The 15,599-nt window shown below is 44.2% G+C and overlaps 1 protein-coding gene across 6 annotated transcripts in view; it reads right to left on the bottom strand.

The window, feature by feature from the left end:
* Positions 1-4,913: 4,913 nt before the first annotated feature.
* Positions 4,914-15,599, bottom strand: part of STRBP (spermatid perinuclear RNA binding protein) — a 127,783-nt gene continuing 117,097 nt past the window's right edge. For 4 of the 6 annotated variants that reach the window (XM_044389580.3, XM_026513925.4, XM_044389579.3 and 1 more), the window contains exons 17-18: positions 11,862-11,906; positions 8,322-9,284 (exon numbers count right to left, since the gene is read on the bottom strand). In XM_044389580.3, coding sequence (XP_044245515.1) covers positions 9,208-9,284; positions 11,862-11,906 — 122 coding nt within the window. In that variant the 3' untranslated portion in view covers positions 8,322-9,207. Of the gene's footprint in view, positions 5,941-8,321; positions 9,285-11,861; positions 11,907-15,599 lie in introns of those variants that run through there. The other 2 variants (XM_048223079.2, XM_044389581.3) reach the window with 1 other exon arrangement.

Here is a 15,599-nt window from a genome sequence, read left to right on the forward strand (position 1 = left end):
CACAAACAGCTCTCCAAAAGGAACCAGAGAAAGAGTAAGCCTGAAGCCTGGATTCTTTTTCCCATGTGGCAGGGGGGAAGGGAGGGAGGGCAAGTGTAGGTTTTTGCTTATTTTGTTTCAAACCACAAAGAATCTACCCCCGAAGCGTGGAGGATAGGTCCACGGAATGCATCACAGCAAGGAGGAGAACCCGGAGCCAGGCGGTTTGGGAAATGGGGCGGGCAGCAGTCCAGGGCAGGGAACCACTGTGCACAGCAAGTGCTGTCAGGCCGGGGGGCCCAGCCGGTGACTGGCTGTATAATTTGGGGCAAGTCATTGTGGCTAAACCTCCATTTCCTCATCTGTAAAAGGAGATCATTTCTAGGTCCCACAGTTGTGGTGTAATTCAAATCTCATCCCTAAGAAAGGGCTTCTGTTAACTCCAAAAACAGTGAAGACATGTTATTTCTTCTGTGTGGTTAAAAACTCACTTATTAGGAGCCACAGTATCTTGCCACAAACAAGCTGGGTGGTTTGGCGAGGTCTGTGGGCTTCCACGTCCCTGTCTGCACAGTGGGAACAACAGTGCATGTGCTGTGATGCCTCCAAACCGTAGGGGCAGCGCAGGACATGGAGTGGCCCCTGGGAAAGAACAGCTGCTAAGGGAGTGTCTGCCAGGTACTCTCCTCACACACAAGTCACTGTTCTGGTACTCGAGCAACCTGAGCTGAAAACAGTTCCTTCTTCCTGCTCCCCTCCAGCATCATGGCAGGTGGCACAGAGAAACGGCCAACTGCCAAGGACCAAGCCTTGAGGTGAGGGAGGGCCATTCTGTCCTGGAGAGGACTCTGCCTCCGTCCGCGGGCAGGGACCCAGGTGCCAATCATGGGCGGGGGAGCCGTGGGCAAGGGCAGCAGAGTGGCTGGCGAGACCGCCAAGCCACCCCGGAGGGGCTCACCAAGCCCGGCCGAACCTAGAGGGTGCCCGCTACCTCCTCCAGGCTTCCTGAAGCCACGTCCGGGGAAAGTCCTGCTGATCAGAACAGGCCACGGCAACCTGCCACTCCCCCAGCCGCACAGGGACATCCCCCAGCACCCCCCAAACCTGGGCTGTGGCCCTCCAGGCCCCTCTTCTTTTTACCCCTGGGGGTCAACGCCTCGCCAGGCTTTAGAGTCTGGCTCAAATCTTCTAAGTCATCCCTGTCAGGGATCTCAGGCCAGACAGAGCCTCGCCTCAGAAAGCATTTGCTAAACGCAAACACAGACCTCAAGTTCTCATTGATATTCAAACAGAAAAACAAGCTTGAAATACAAGAGCTTCCTTTGTTTATGCAGCCACACCTTGGTCTCCTAGCCTATCTTTCCAGTTTGTTAAACAACCTTATCCAATTGGCCTAACAGAAAATAGCCCTATTTTTAAAAGGCCAGGATATGTGGTCCAGAACAACCTCAAGTCAGAGAGCCTGGCTTCCAGCACAGGAGCCGATGACGGAAGGGGCCCACTGCACCCAGCCCACTGCCTGCACACCTCCTTCCTGCCCCACGGCACCCACAGCCTGCACGGTGTGGTGGAAAGAGGCTTCGGCACCGAAGAGGGGCGTTTCATTCCTAACTCTGGTGCTTAACTCTGAGCCTCAGTCTCTCATCTTGTGAAATAAGAGTATCACCTCTGAGAAGGTTGCTGGAGAAGAATGTCCAAGTGCCTGGCCCACACAAGAGAGCAATTTGAGCATTTCCTCCTTTTCTTTCTTCTGTTCCTTCAATCTACTGCTGCCCACAGCCCAAAATAACTTAAACTGAAGGCTACTATTGACTTCACCACCTGAAAACATTTAGCCGACAGGTAAATGCGGAGACCATTCATCCCAACCTCACAGAGGATCAAGGCAGGTGAAACCAGACCAAGCCCGAGAGACTGGGCTTCCGGGCAGCGCTAAGAGAATGTCCGCACAGCAGCCAGGCTACTGTCACCTCCTGTGCCCAGAAGCAGCAAAGAGGTGTGACCACACGTCTCACAACTGGGACATGCTGATCCGTCCCCCTTCGGCTGCCTGCGCGGATGGCGGCCGACTTCATGGCACCCCCAGCAAAGGCAGCACAGTTCGCAGGAACAGCAACGGCAAAGTTCTCCCAAGAAACACCAAGACCCTCCTTAGAAGGACCAAGGAATTAAGATGTTAAAACTGGTTGAGGCAAGAGGTGGGGGTGGGGGGGTAGAAAAAAGAAAAGAAAGGCCCTCCCTCAGCCTTGGCTCAATACGGCAATGATCCCACCCAACAGCCACATCTGTGGAATGGGGTGACTTCTGCCAGGACATTATACAAATCTCTTGGATTGAAGAAAAGCCTCTTGCTTTGGGGCGACAGCGAGGGAGGAGGTCTTTGGAGTTTCCCCTGGAGCTGGGGCTGCTGCGTCTCCTCCTCTTTCACTTCCCGTTGCAAACAATAAAGACTGCCGGTACCATTAAAAGAAAAAAAAAGCCTAGACTATCATGCAATCTTATGTGCCTTTAAAGGTAATGCTCAGTCCCCATCTACACAGTTTTTATAAACTTAGAGCATCACAAAATTCAACCTAAAAAAAGAGAGAGAGCTCAATCTGTAATCCCCAGCGAGGTCCCACCCGCTGACAGACACGGAAGCGCGCACCTGCCCACCCTTTCTCAGCACAACAGAAGCCAGCGCAGAGACGGGAAGCTGTATATTCAACCAACGGCGCCCGTCTCACTATCTACCCAGCTTTCCTTTTGCTGAAAAGAGAAAAAGGTGGATGGACAGGCAGATGTGTTTTTTCTAAGATTCACACACAGGGGAGGCCTCATGTGGTGATGAGCTCCGATTTGCTCCGAAGTGTCAAAGCAAACTGGGAGAGAGAAGCTGCAGGAATGCTATGCAGAGAAGCATCAGAGTCTGTGGCCTTCTAAGCACGCCACCCAGGCTCCTCTTTCTGTGGTTTATAATAACTTGCTTTCTACCTGCCAAACACTGGTGAGCTCTGGATGTTGGATTCCAGGCCTAGCTGTAATCACACACCTCCTTTTTCTTATTAATGCACTGGGAGGAAAGTTGGAATCAGCAGGCTGATATCCTAAGCTCAGCCCTTTTGAAGTTCTAAGCACACTTAAACCCCCAAGCAAGTATTTACGAATCCCTGGCAGCAGAGCGGCTGGTGATTTCACCACCACAGCAGAAACACGAGCATTTTCAGTCAGCATGGATCTGCAGCGACCTCCCCACACTACCTCTCTCACTAAGTGTTTGCTTTATGCTTCCTGTTTAGTCCCCAGATGCCAGGAGTCCTCTCTCAAAGTGCGGGAGCATCCCAAACCTGAAAATACCAAGAAACCAATGCAGCCCCCCCGAGCAGGCCATGCGCCCGCTTCTCCACTACCTGCCAGCACAGCCTTGCTGCCTCCCTCACACACCTTCACCCAACCCAGTAGGAACCGGCAACACTTACTGTGCACCAGGTACTATTCCCAGCACTTTACGTGTATTAACTCATCAAACTCCCAAGCCTCACGGGAATTTGCTGGAGCGAGAGAACTACTTCGGCCCAGACTCCCACATGGTTTCTATCCCTATTTCTAGCTGTGCTGTAAAGCTTACATAACCTAATTTGCACTATGGAGCTATTTTTTAAAATCTCCAAAGATCACTGCATCAAGTATCAATGGAAGCTGTTAGCTCCCACCTAAAATGATAATGTAGGAAAGGATAGCTATTCTTACAACTAACTCAACTTGAATTCTTGACTTAACAGTCTTTCTGGAAGATGGGATGAGAAAGGGAAGAGACTGATTCTTACATAAGAAGTACTAGTTTGTGCGCTGTAAGTTACTGCTAGAGAGAAACATCAGTACTGAAACTCATCTCAGCGGTAGGCAGTTTCTTGACTCTGCGCTTGTTACTCATTTACCACCTACCTCCCTTCCAGGCCTCCTAGTAACACTGTGAAACCTATGGTCACTGGGTATCAGATCCTTCTAGCTTGCAAGTACAATACAGCAGAACCTCTCTTGCTCTGAGAGTTCAGAGACCCCGTCCCCCACTGCCACGCACCGGCCAGTGCTGAGTGGGAGGTCTAGGAGGTCCATTCACAGAGCAGGTTGTTTTCAGCTTTAACTGCTCTCATGCCTAGTTCCTAGGGCTCTAGATGGCTAGAAGTCTAACTGCTGAGGGCAGCAGCGGGGGGCCGCATCTGCAAATCTTCGTTCATTCCCTTAACTCACTCCTGAAGATTTGCCTCCACAGCAGTTATTAAAGAAATCTAATAAACAGGTTAAGTTATAATGAATGATTGATTATAAGGGTAAAATTCCCCTCACTTGTCATCGAAAAAATGTGGTCAGTGTTTAAAGCAACCACTCTGGTCTTTGCTGTACTATAAAAACTGCTTAAAAATGATCGGACTGTTTGTTCTTCACCTCATTCCATTCACTTACTTGGAGAGAAGTCCATGAACAACTCTGGTTTCAGGCGCTCAAAACTGCCAGGGAAACATTTAAAATGAGTGAATTTCCAAATGATGACCAGTTCAGTGATGTCGGAGGGCCTACAGTATTAAATAATTTATAAATAAACTACTAACCAAGTTAATTAGGTTTTGACACTGCCAATGCATCATCTGTCTCCCAACCTAGGAGACTGATAATCAGCCCCATTCCACCAACAAGGAGACTCTCCGACTTGAAACGTTTTCACTGGGCAGAGCCTCTGTTTTGCTAGTACCCAGAGAAGGGCCTGGCACGTAATGGGCACTCGGCTGCTCGACGAGGACTGGAATGTACGTAGTACTAGTCCGCTAGACCTCATACAACCTTCTATAGATGCCAAAGCCACATTCGACGTACACACAGATTCTGTATGGGAAAAAACGTTGTTCCAGCAACCTTCAAAGTTAGTAATAACAAGAAAACTGCTACTTAGAGACATGTAAAACATAAAATTCATTTTAATCTCTATATATCAAATACGGCCTCAGCAAAAACCATCTAGCACACGTGAAATGTATTTATGGGACACACTAAACGGAGCCTAACCCTCACATCTTCGACACCAACTCCATGATGGCTGAGTAAGGTGGAAATCAGTCATCTAGCTACTAACCTGGAAAAGACATGAATTGCCTTAAGTCTATTTGGTCTCTGCAGACTGGATATTTACCATTCTGAGTCTTGCCAAAGTTGGTTCTGCAAATAGTTAGCTTAACTCAGTCAACTACATATTTTTCCATAGTTACCTCAGTATTTTGGTTTGGTTTTTTTCATTTTCTATTGCTTTTTCTTTTTATGGCTTCTTGCTGCTGTTGTATTAGGGCATACAACACAGATCAGAGATTTTCATTTCTCAGAGAAGTTTCTCTCCTTGAGAAATTGGCACTTTGATCCTCTGTTTGTGCAACGGCTACATAGAAATGGATCCTACCGGCATTGTTACCAATCTTGCTGCTTATGAAATTCCAGCACTTTGGCCAAAAGGGTGCCCTGACGTTAAAGTCTTTTTAGGTGAACTCGTCCCACCACCAAATTCTTTTATTAAAACAGGTCCGTGTGTGTAATTCACATATATGTAATATCATAAGTTTCTACACACATATACACATTTAACTCGTAAAAGTGAAATGTCTCTTTTGAATAAAAAGTAATTACAAGGGTATTAAAACAAATGCTGAAAATAACTATTTTACATTTAGATCATAAAAATTTTAAAGGTAATATGATGACATAAGACCTAAGAGATCAAATACATCCTGTATGATTGTCATATATGCACGTTGTGTTCATTGACTTTTATTTTTCTCTTTAATCAGAAAATAAAAGAGCTTACCTTTGTTTACTGAGACCACAGCTTACAGTCACTAGATCTCAGCCTATTTTATACAAGTGATATGGCTACGAAGGTCCGAGGAGAACGAGAATAAAGTGAGATAAACGTGCTGAAAACTGCTTAAAAGTATTAACCTGAAATACACAGAGGGTCCAACACCAGTTTTAAAAAATACATTAACGAGGTATTCCCAGCTCTTCAATTAATAACGGTGACTGACTGATTCATGATTTTCACACATTCACCCGAATTTTAAAAAAAGAAGGAAAAGCTAATAGCAGAAAAATCTATCAGTGGTTTGTTCCCAGGTTAGCGGTTTCAGAGAGACTACAAGCGCCTCGGGACTCCTCGCTGCAGGCACCGTGCGCTGCATCAGTCAGCATGAGGTATGGTGGGAATCTACTGGACCAATGACCTTGCACAAGAGAGGGGGTGCTCCTGCAGCCGGAAGAGACCGGGGCTGCAGGCCACATCCGGCTGGGCACCAGCCCCCATGCAAAGAATATGGCTTCAAGGAGGACCCCTATCTCTGAGAAATTATGATAGCGCTAACTGACGCAGTCGGAAATGCAACTACCCAAATTAGGTGCCACACGAGTTTAAAAACTGTCAGGAGACAGCACAGCTCACACGGAGTCGAAGTTCTACACTGGTCTGTAAACTCCCTGACGAGAGACTACGCTAGGAGGGCTTAAGTACAGATATTGCTAGATTTCCAAAGGAAAAGTTTTAAAACAGACACCGTGGCTTTGAATAAAGTATTGCTCTTCTTTAAAATGCTCAGTCATTGCTTTCCAAAAGAAGGTGTCAGAGTGGTGTATCTGAAAGCTGGAAAGCCTCAGGGGGTCACAATGCTCTTAAGACCAAGACAGAAATTGCCATTTCAAGCCAGACAACCTGATGGTTCTAGAAGTCAGAGAAGAAATCTTGAGGGCCCAAGTGAATAATAAGTGGCGCGACGCTCAGAGGCTGGCAATAGGGGCTGTCAATGAAAAAACCGCCTACAGTGGAGAAAAGAGCAGAGAAGCAACACTTGGTGTTAATGTCACAGAATTTGGTGAAGCCAAGAGCTTCATTTATATTTCTCTGCTCTTTCAGCTGTAAGTGGAATTTTCATTACAAAATGGAGGGGTGGGGAAGGCAGAAGGGGGGGAGGGGGACACTTAATTCATTACAAAATTTCAACAGTTGAACTTGCATGGTTACCACTTCTAACAAAGGACTGACAGCTCAATTATTTTAAGTAAAGCAGAGAAATGTAAAAGTTTGCAGCAACTGGGCGGGTTTACAACATGGTTAGTAACTTCCAACAAACAACAAAATTAAAAAAAAAAAAAGACTTGGTAGAAACCATTTGAAATGACTGCCATCATGTTGGAAAACAGCACAGCTCCCTTTTCACCATCATAGAGGGGTTAAATTATGAAGCTGAGTCAGCTACTTCAAAATAATTTTCTAAAGAGAAATCTCCAGAGAGATTCCAACTTGGAATGCAAATTTGACCATCAATTTCAAATAACAATCCGGCTGCAGCTGCCAATTAATAGTATTCCAAACACAGAGAGGACTATTGTAAATATTGAATTAATAAGAACTGGACACTACTAGCCATGCTTTTTCTTCTCAGTGATGGCTCTGTTTCATCCATAGGTCAGCAAAATGAATCAATGAAACATGAAAACTCCCAGCTGCAATGGGCCCTCGGGTTTATGTCTAGCCACTAATGCACAGGATGAGAATGGTAAGTTCACAGCTATTTCTAGCAAGTGACGAGGTTTTATTAAAGTATCACCCACCACTAATAAAGACTAAAGGTCAAGGAGCAGAAGGAACAAGCTACTGTGTAATAAAGCCACATCTAAGAAGAGACACTAACGTTTGTTTTAAATTGCCCATCTCATTCTCATTTAGTGGTCCCAAGGAAATCTGGTACATAAATTTGCTATATTTTGTGAAGCCCATTCTCAACGATGGGCACTACTGGGCTCTGAGAAACAGAATTTAAGAGGGAAGAGGGAAGCTAATTCGTACTAAAAACAGACATTTTTAAGACACAGCAACTTAGAAATCTCAGCACAGGACCACACCGGTGCCTTCATGGGGGTGAGTACCTTAATGAAACCATTACCTTCTAGTAACATCATAGGCTCTCCAAACAAGGCGAGAATGCAGGGGAAGGCTCAAGTCTGCACCCTTTACAGGACAGCACAATGTTACCGACTGATCATTTTTCACCAGCTTACTCAGATAAATTTTAAGAAAAACTTAAAAATAAATGCTGACCCATGGCTGAAACCTGTCACTTTTCACAGCAGCACTCAACAAGAACTGGGACAATCGAAGAGCAAGTTTTTATGGGGACCCTGTTGCTGCTTTAGATTCTGATGTAATTGAAGAGGAAAAGAGACCTTTCAATGAATCCCAGAAAAATCGCTAATCTTCTATCTGCATGAAAAAAGCCAGGGAAGTGAACACAGTATCTTACAGAGTGAAGAAGGCCACAAGAACAAGAGAGGGTGATTGATCGATTAATTTATTCTCTTTTAAAACTTGGAAATTAGGAAACTAAAATAATCACATTCCTCCTTCCCCATCGCTGGGTAGTGCCATCATTTTAAGAAGCAATGCTCGGATAACAGAATATACCTTTTTCATGGGGATGCCCTTGTCCAGCAGTACAAAGGGCTTACAAAGTAAGTAGACTGGCTCAAACTAACAATTGCCTTTGCTTTGTTTTAGCAATTTCCTTACAAATGAATGGGTTTCTAGGGCTAAGTTATTATTAGTTTTCAATTCCTTGTAATTTGATACCAAAACATATCAAAAATAATAAGCTAAAACAATATTCAAACCCATATTTTATTGGCTTTAATTACACACTTCAGTATTTACAAAGTTAAAGTTTAAATGAAAAGTCTCTACTGTATTAAAAAAAATAACTACAGCCCGAATTCAAGTGCCCTGGGGCGAATACATATCAATCAGAGCTAAGACTCAGTGACTGCATCAGGAACCAGGCAGCACTCTGTGTTACAGCAAAGCGGTTTATTTGTGGTCAGTGTTTGAGACTCTATACATCCTTCACAAATTTAATTTTACATAATCTGATACTCCTCTTAAACTTTGAACTGCTAGACTTATTTCCCTAGAACAGAAGGGCTGGTATAAGTTATTTTCCGGAAATGAGGTACCGTTTCACAGAACTAGTTTCTTTTTTGTTTGTTTTCAAGTTTTAGAGAACTAAATTTGCATTTGTTAAAATCAAAAAGTAGGAAAGATGTTCTTTACAAATAATTTTGATCAAGTATGTGTTCAAAGAAAGCAGGATAAAAAGGCTTTTTCTCTAACATTCTGTATTGTACTGTATTTGTTGTTCAATAGGAATTAGCTTCTGTCATTTGCTAAAAGAATGAGTAGTGGGGAACAGGATATGTTGGGAATTTCATAACGGGCAACAGAACCATTCTCTTGGGTAAACCTACAGAGAAAAGAAACGGAGAGGACTCCAAATAAGTTTAATAATCCAATAAAAATTTCAGGTAAAAAAATATCTTACAGTAATGATCATTAACCTTTTCCAGATTAGTCAGTCAACATGAACCATTTTGGAGGAGACCCACAAACCTCTCACAGATCTCCTATTTTGAAATTGCTAATATTTTGATAATTAGTATTTTCCACTCAAAATTAAGATGGCTGTATCACAGGAAGAATGATATTCAGAAAGCAATTTCATTTGTGTGAGCGGCCATGAATTCTAAAGATCAAAAGCAATGCTATTAATATTCTAAAGGGATTCTAGAAATCCATAATCGTTCTCAATTTGGCACATCGCATATTGTAGGAGAAACAGGGATGACTGTCAAGACTCAAAGCACAGCTTTCTGTGCAGGCCTCAGCTCCCCAGAAAGACAGCTCCAACTGGAGTCATGACCAGGTGTTTATCTTCTTCACAGCTACGGCCGGTATTGGCATGGCAAATCTGGAAAGATTAACTCCTTTCTTAATTTTGTAATAAATGAGTTCTTGTGGCCTCACAAACTTCTGCATACTCAAGCGTGATTTGAAATCTGCTCCTATCTCTATTCTAGTATTTAACCTACGGAGAAATCACAAAGCAGCAACAGCAGGTATTCAAGAGCACCCGATGATCAGAGGGAATTTACCCCACATGCAACAGCTTTACAAAGGCCAAAAGACATATTTACCTTACAGCCAAAATAAAGCATTGTTTTAGTAGGGTGGCATCACAGTAACATTTAAAAACCAAATCTTTTATGTGAAAAATGGGGGCATCAAATTTCACCAGCTTTGGAAGTCAGTTATATGGCACATGGAGGAGAGGAGCCTTCTGAAGTGGGGGCTCAGAGGCCGCGGGGTGAAAGGATAATGTTAGAGGAAAGGGAGGAACAAGAGAGAAAATTAAAAAGACTGAGGAAAAACATGAATGCAGCTTAAAGCCTAGACATACCCGTGTTTTAAAGAGAAAAATTCAGCTCTAGAAAACCTGTACTAAAGACCGTGAGACTTACAGTGTCTAAAAGAAAGACCCAGAATTAACCACCTGCCCCAGCAGGCAGATGCTCTGGCGCTCACACAGGACACACCACAATGGGACTAGTGAGTCAAAAGGTATTTGGATCAACTGCCCAGACCTAATTCACAGGAGGGATGAGGTGGTCAGGAGATCCAGAAGCTGGCTGCATGGTAAAAGCAAACGGCCAAAACAAAAGGAGCTAGAGAATTCGAATTTAGAAGAAATTCTGGGTGAAAACATTCTCTCAAATGAGTTCTCAATTCCTCATCACCCCACATCTGAGGATCTGGGGAATCTGGGGAAGCCCTGACCAAACCTGAGCGTTCCAGAGGAGACATTCAGTCAAGGATGAAACCCCAGACTTGGCACTTTGCCCGTGGAGAAGACTCACCCCAAATGTTTGACCCTTGCAGCTTCTCCACATCTTTCCAGTCTATCTTAATGGGGAGAGTGGTCAAACTGTTCATTTTCTACTTATTTTTAACAGTTATGAAATCAAGTGAAGCTTCCACTTAGCAGTGTCTTAAGGACCCGTCATTTTCATCTGAACAAAAATGGAAAAGCTGATGCATGGAGAGAGAAAGCATAATGAAGGGTCCCGAGGCTTGTGTGGAGGACTTACACCACAAGCAGCGGGACATTCAAGGTCCTTCCCCACTGTGCACGTGCGCGCCCAGCCCAGGGTCGCACTGATATGCACTCGCACAGGCACACGCACACGCTCACTCTCGTGCACACACACGCTCTCTTCTTCTCTCAATGGCAAACATCCCGTAGAGGCTGACCTGTAACATGTAGCGCCTGAGTTAGGGAAAATGTCTAAGAGAGCATATCACTGACTCCAAACCTACTGCCTCCATTGCCACATAAACCTCATTCAAAAGTTATCCAAAGGGCCACTGAGGTTCATTTCTGCATATGCTTTTATTTTTTATTTTTGGAGGGAGAGGAGACACTCCTATGATTTTTTAACATGTACCGCAGACTTTCTGTGGGAAGCACTTCAGTGACACTGCCGGTGACACCCCATCACCACGCGAGGGCCCATTTATCCCACCTCTAAAGCAAAATTTATGGAAAAGGATGATGGCTACAAATTTGAAGTGAACATTTCCTAACCCTAACTCAAGTCACCAGACGGTTTCAAGCCAGAAACTTCAATGCAGCCATGTAACCGGCGAGCAGTCAAGCTGGAAACCGGGTATGGCCCTTCAGTAGCCTTTGAATGGAGTATAAGTTGGCTGTAAGAAGAACTACTTATATTTAATTTCAATATGGTCAGAAACAGGCAATTAGAACAAGCAGTCCTTCAACCAGGCAAAGCAGAGAGAAGAGCAACTCCAACCAAACCAAGAACCACAAGGTTGTGGCGTTTTCAAAGGGAATTTAAGTTGGGTCACTAGAATGAATAGGTCTGAGATCCTCCAATTCATTTAAAGAAACCCTGGATACAAACTGTGCTTTAGTTTGCTGTGACAGCATTGCTAAGAGGAGAGATCAGAAAGATGGTGTACATACCATAGGCAGGGGCAGCTGTGCTGTAACCATACGGAGCTCCATAGCCTAGCGCAAAGAAGAAGAAAGCAGATCAGTCCAGAACAAAGGGCGACCAATCGGTACTGGTCCAATTCACAAGTACTGCCTGACCCAGCACCTTGGGCCCTGAGGACTTCTTTCAGATGCTGGACAAATGAGAACTATTCCCAGAATGGTCGAACCTTCCATTCCTGCTTAGCATGGAAGCTTTTCCCCATGACCTACAAGGTTCTCCTGACCCACCAGAATATCCTGTCTTTCTCCGTGCACTTAACAACACTGTATTACAATTATCGACTCCTTGTCTGTGTCCCCTACTAGAGTGACAGACACCAAGTCTTAGACATTTTTTGTATCACCTCAACTTGGCAGAAGGTCTGGCACATAGTAACCACTCACTGAATATAATTTGTTGAACAAATTTGTCTCCTCTCCCTAAACTCAGAATCGCTCAAGTTACCAATTTCTTTAAAGCTGGAAAGCAGAACTTTCCAGGTCTCTTCAGAAAGCAGTGATAGGACAGGCTGAAGCCTCAAGTGCTGCTCAAGTGGGCATGTGGATGGGCTGTGGGCTCGGGACAAGGTCCAGGTCTCCTGGTATCTGAATTCCCGGCCCAGTATGTGTTGGCAAGACTGACACGAGCCTCTGGTGCCTGTGAAAAAAGGCTCATATTGTCAATAAAAACAAGTCTGAAGAACAGAGAAGTATTTGAGCTAATTTGTTCTGGCACTGGTTTCTCATACGTCCTTAAACGTTTAACTTCTGGGTTGCCTTTTCATGCCTGTAATATGAGAAACCTTCCAAGCTACTTTATAATAGTGTTGTAGGGATTAGAAATACTGTGCTAACAGAATCCACAATCTTAAATCTTTCAATAAAACAACTTTAAAAATATAAATACTAAATTGCAGATAAATCTTTAGGGAAAACTGGGTTCTAAAAATAGAACAGGAGCGCCTGGGTGGCACAGCAGTTAAGCGTCTGCCTTCGGCTCAGGGCGTGATCCCGGCGTTATGGGATCGAGCCCCACATCAGGCTCCTCCGCTGTGAGCCTGCTTCTTCCTCTCCCACTCCCCCTGCTTGTGTTCCCTCTCTCGCTGGCTGTCTCTATCTCTGTCGAATAAATAAATAAAATCTTTAAAAAAATAAATAAATAAAACAGAACAAAATCTACATGGGCCCTTCAAACTATACCTAAAATAAATCAAGCCTTTTTAACATTACAAGACCTTTTTCTATAATCGTCATTTTTTTTTGTCCTTCTCCAGCTGCCCAACCGCAATGCATCCTGTAGATCAGGACCAAATATCACCTCCTCTGTGAAGTCTCCTGGGTTTGCTGTTTGCTCCTTTGCACACCCCTCAATGTCACAGCTTGCATCAGGGTGCACAGTGTTTATGCAAGCGTTTGTTCTGCCCCACATGACCTTCCGAGCATTCACTGGGGCAGATGTAGTCATCTTCGAATGCCCAGGTCCAAATCCCTTGCTTGAAACAAAACACTCAAATGTATGCTGAATAAGTAAACTGCTTTTAGGGACTAACAGAAACATTTCCTGAGAGATGGAAATTTTTACTTTTTAGTCTATACTTAAGTCACATAAAACTGGGGATAGCACAACGTAGCCTTAGTCTTTAGTCTTAATTGTAATCTTTAGGGCTCCCTAAATCCTAGATTTCAAGAGGATACAATGTAACTGAAAGAAGCAGCAGGAAATATGCACTAGGAACTGAGGCCAAAAGAGAAATTAATACTTTAAAAAGTTTGCATATCAAATCTATTCCGGGACAAAGTAGCTAACTGAATGACTAAGGCTACAGTTTCAAGGGTTTTACAAAAACCTTAAAGAGAGATAAAACTACAACTACTAAGCTAGCCACAGATCAGGCTATGGGGTTTGAACCCTGACTTCCCTTTCACTAGCAAGGTGACTTTGGGCCTGTTATTTCACCGCTCTGAGCCTCACCGTCTTCTACAGTAATTGAGTTGGCAGGGGAATGTAATTAAATAATGTATGTAAAAATACTTACTACAGTCCCTGCTGCACAGAATACACTCTGCAAATGGCATATAACCTATTCATAATCTAATTGACCTAATCTGAATCTTCTCTGGGCTATAAAAGAACTTCATTTTTAAAAGCTTCACGAGACAGGCCTTTCACAGAGGTCAATGCGATGACATAAGAGGAAAGCTACTATAGAGCGAATGAGCCTGGCACCAAGCAGACACACACGATGCGTCTCACAATGACTGCCACTAGCTGATGGGCGGGAGGTAAGCGTCCATGACCACGTGACCGCAGACGCTCCCAGACGGACGAAGCCCCTACTGAACATGTAATCAAAGGTAAGAAAGTTCATCTCAATAACTTGCCTATTATTAATAAAAGCTGCTTTCTTTAAATAATGATTGAATGAGGCAAAAGAATATTAAATATCAGTAGAAACAGTGAGATGCACAGAGGAGTGTCTTAACGTGGGACCTATAAACGGAATCAAACCACAATGAACCTTTTCCTCTCCCATCTCCCACCCTCCCCCTCATCCTTCAACATTCTCCGTCTTAAACCGCACAGTCACTGACCCAGTTCCTCTCATTAAAAACGCTGGGAGAAATCCTTGAAACCTCCCTCCTTTTCACTCTCCACATTAAATCCATTAATTGTGATTCTGCAGTACGTCTTCAATCTGGTCGCTTCTTGCCGCCCATCTGCTTCCCTGCACCCACTGGAGGTACCTGCACTGTCTCTGGCCTGAGCTATGAGTTTACCAGAACTTTCTAACTTGTCTTTTCACATCCACTTCTGTACCTACAATCTATTCTTCACACTGTAGACGATGATCTTTACAGAAAAGTCTGATGATGCCACTTCTCTCCTTAGAACCCTTCACGACTTCCCACTGCACTTAGCATTCTAAGGCCAAAATCCACACCTTGGCCTCGAGGACTGGGACTGAATGTCTAGCTTTAGCTCAAATCACTCCCTGTCCCTGTCATGTCTCTCCCCACTAGCCCCCATCCAACACACACAGTGCTCTCCACACTATAGACATCTGGCCTCCTCTAATCCTCCTCACCAGCCGAGTTCCCTGGCCCAGCAGCACAGGGTCTCTGCACATGCTGTTCCCTCTGTGTACAACACTCTTCCACCCCAGTCTTCTCCCAGTTAACGCCTCCTCACTCTCTAAAGCTCATGTCAAGTGTCACTTCTTTGAGGGAGGCCTTCAGGCCCCAAAGCTGAGACCCAGTTTCTCTGTTACATTCTCTCACAGAACATACCCTTGTCCTTCATCACAACCTTCTCAGTTGATAATCGTGACTATCTGATCAGCCTGTCTCACCTTTAGATCATAAGCTGCATGACAGTAAAATCCCAAAGCAAGCCCATCTTATTTCAATGAGAGAATATATTCATTATATAACACATCTTTGAGCTCTGCCCCTACTGGGATCAACTCCTACAAGTATAATTCCAAAACCACATCATCCACAGAACTTCCCAAATAGCCTATTCTAACTCTTTCTTAAAAAAGAAAGAGAGGGAGGGAGGGAGGGAGGGAGGGAGGGAGGGAGGGAGGGAGGGAACACACACATACACACCATCTAAGTGAATTTCTTAGCAATATTACAAAAAATAATGATGGGATAAGATCCAATCCTTATGACAATTTCATCTCGATCAACAATTATAAGCAGTCTACTTGCTAAGTGAAAAGT

This window comes from Ursus arctos, unplaced genomic scaffold (genome assembly GCF_023065955.2).
Source record: "Ursus arctos isolate Adak ecotype North America unplaced genomic scaffold, UrsArc2.0 scaffold_18, whole genome shotgun sequence".
Lineage (NCBI taxonomy): Eukaryota > Metazoa > Chordata > Mammalia > Carnivora > Ursidae > Ursus > Ursus arctos.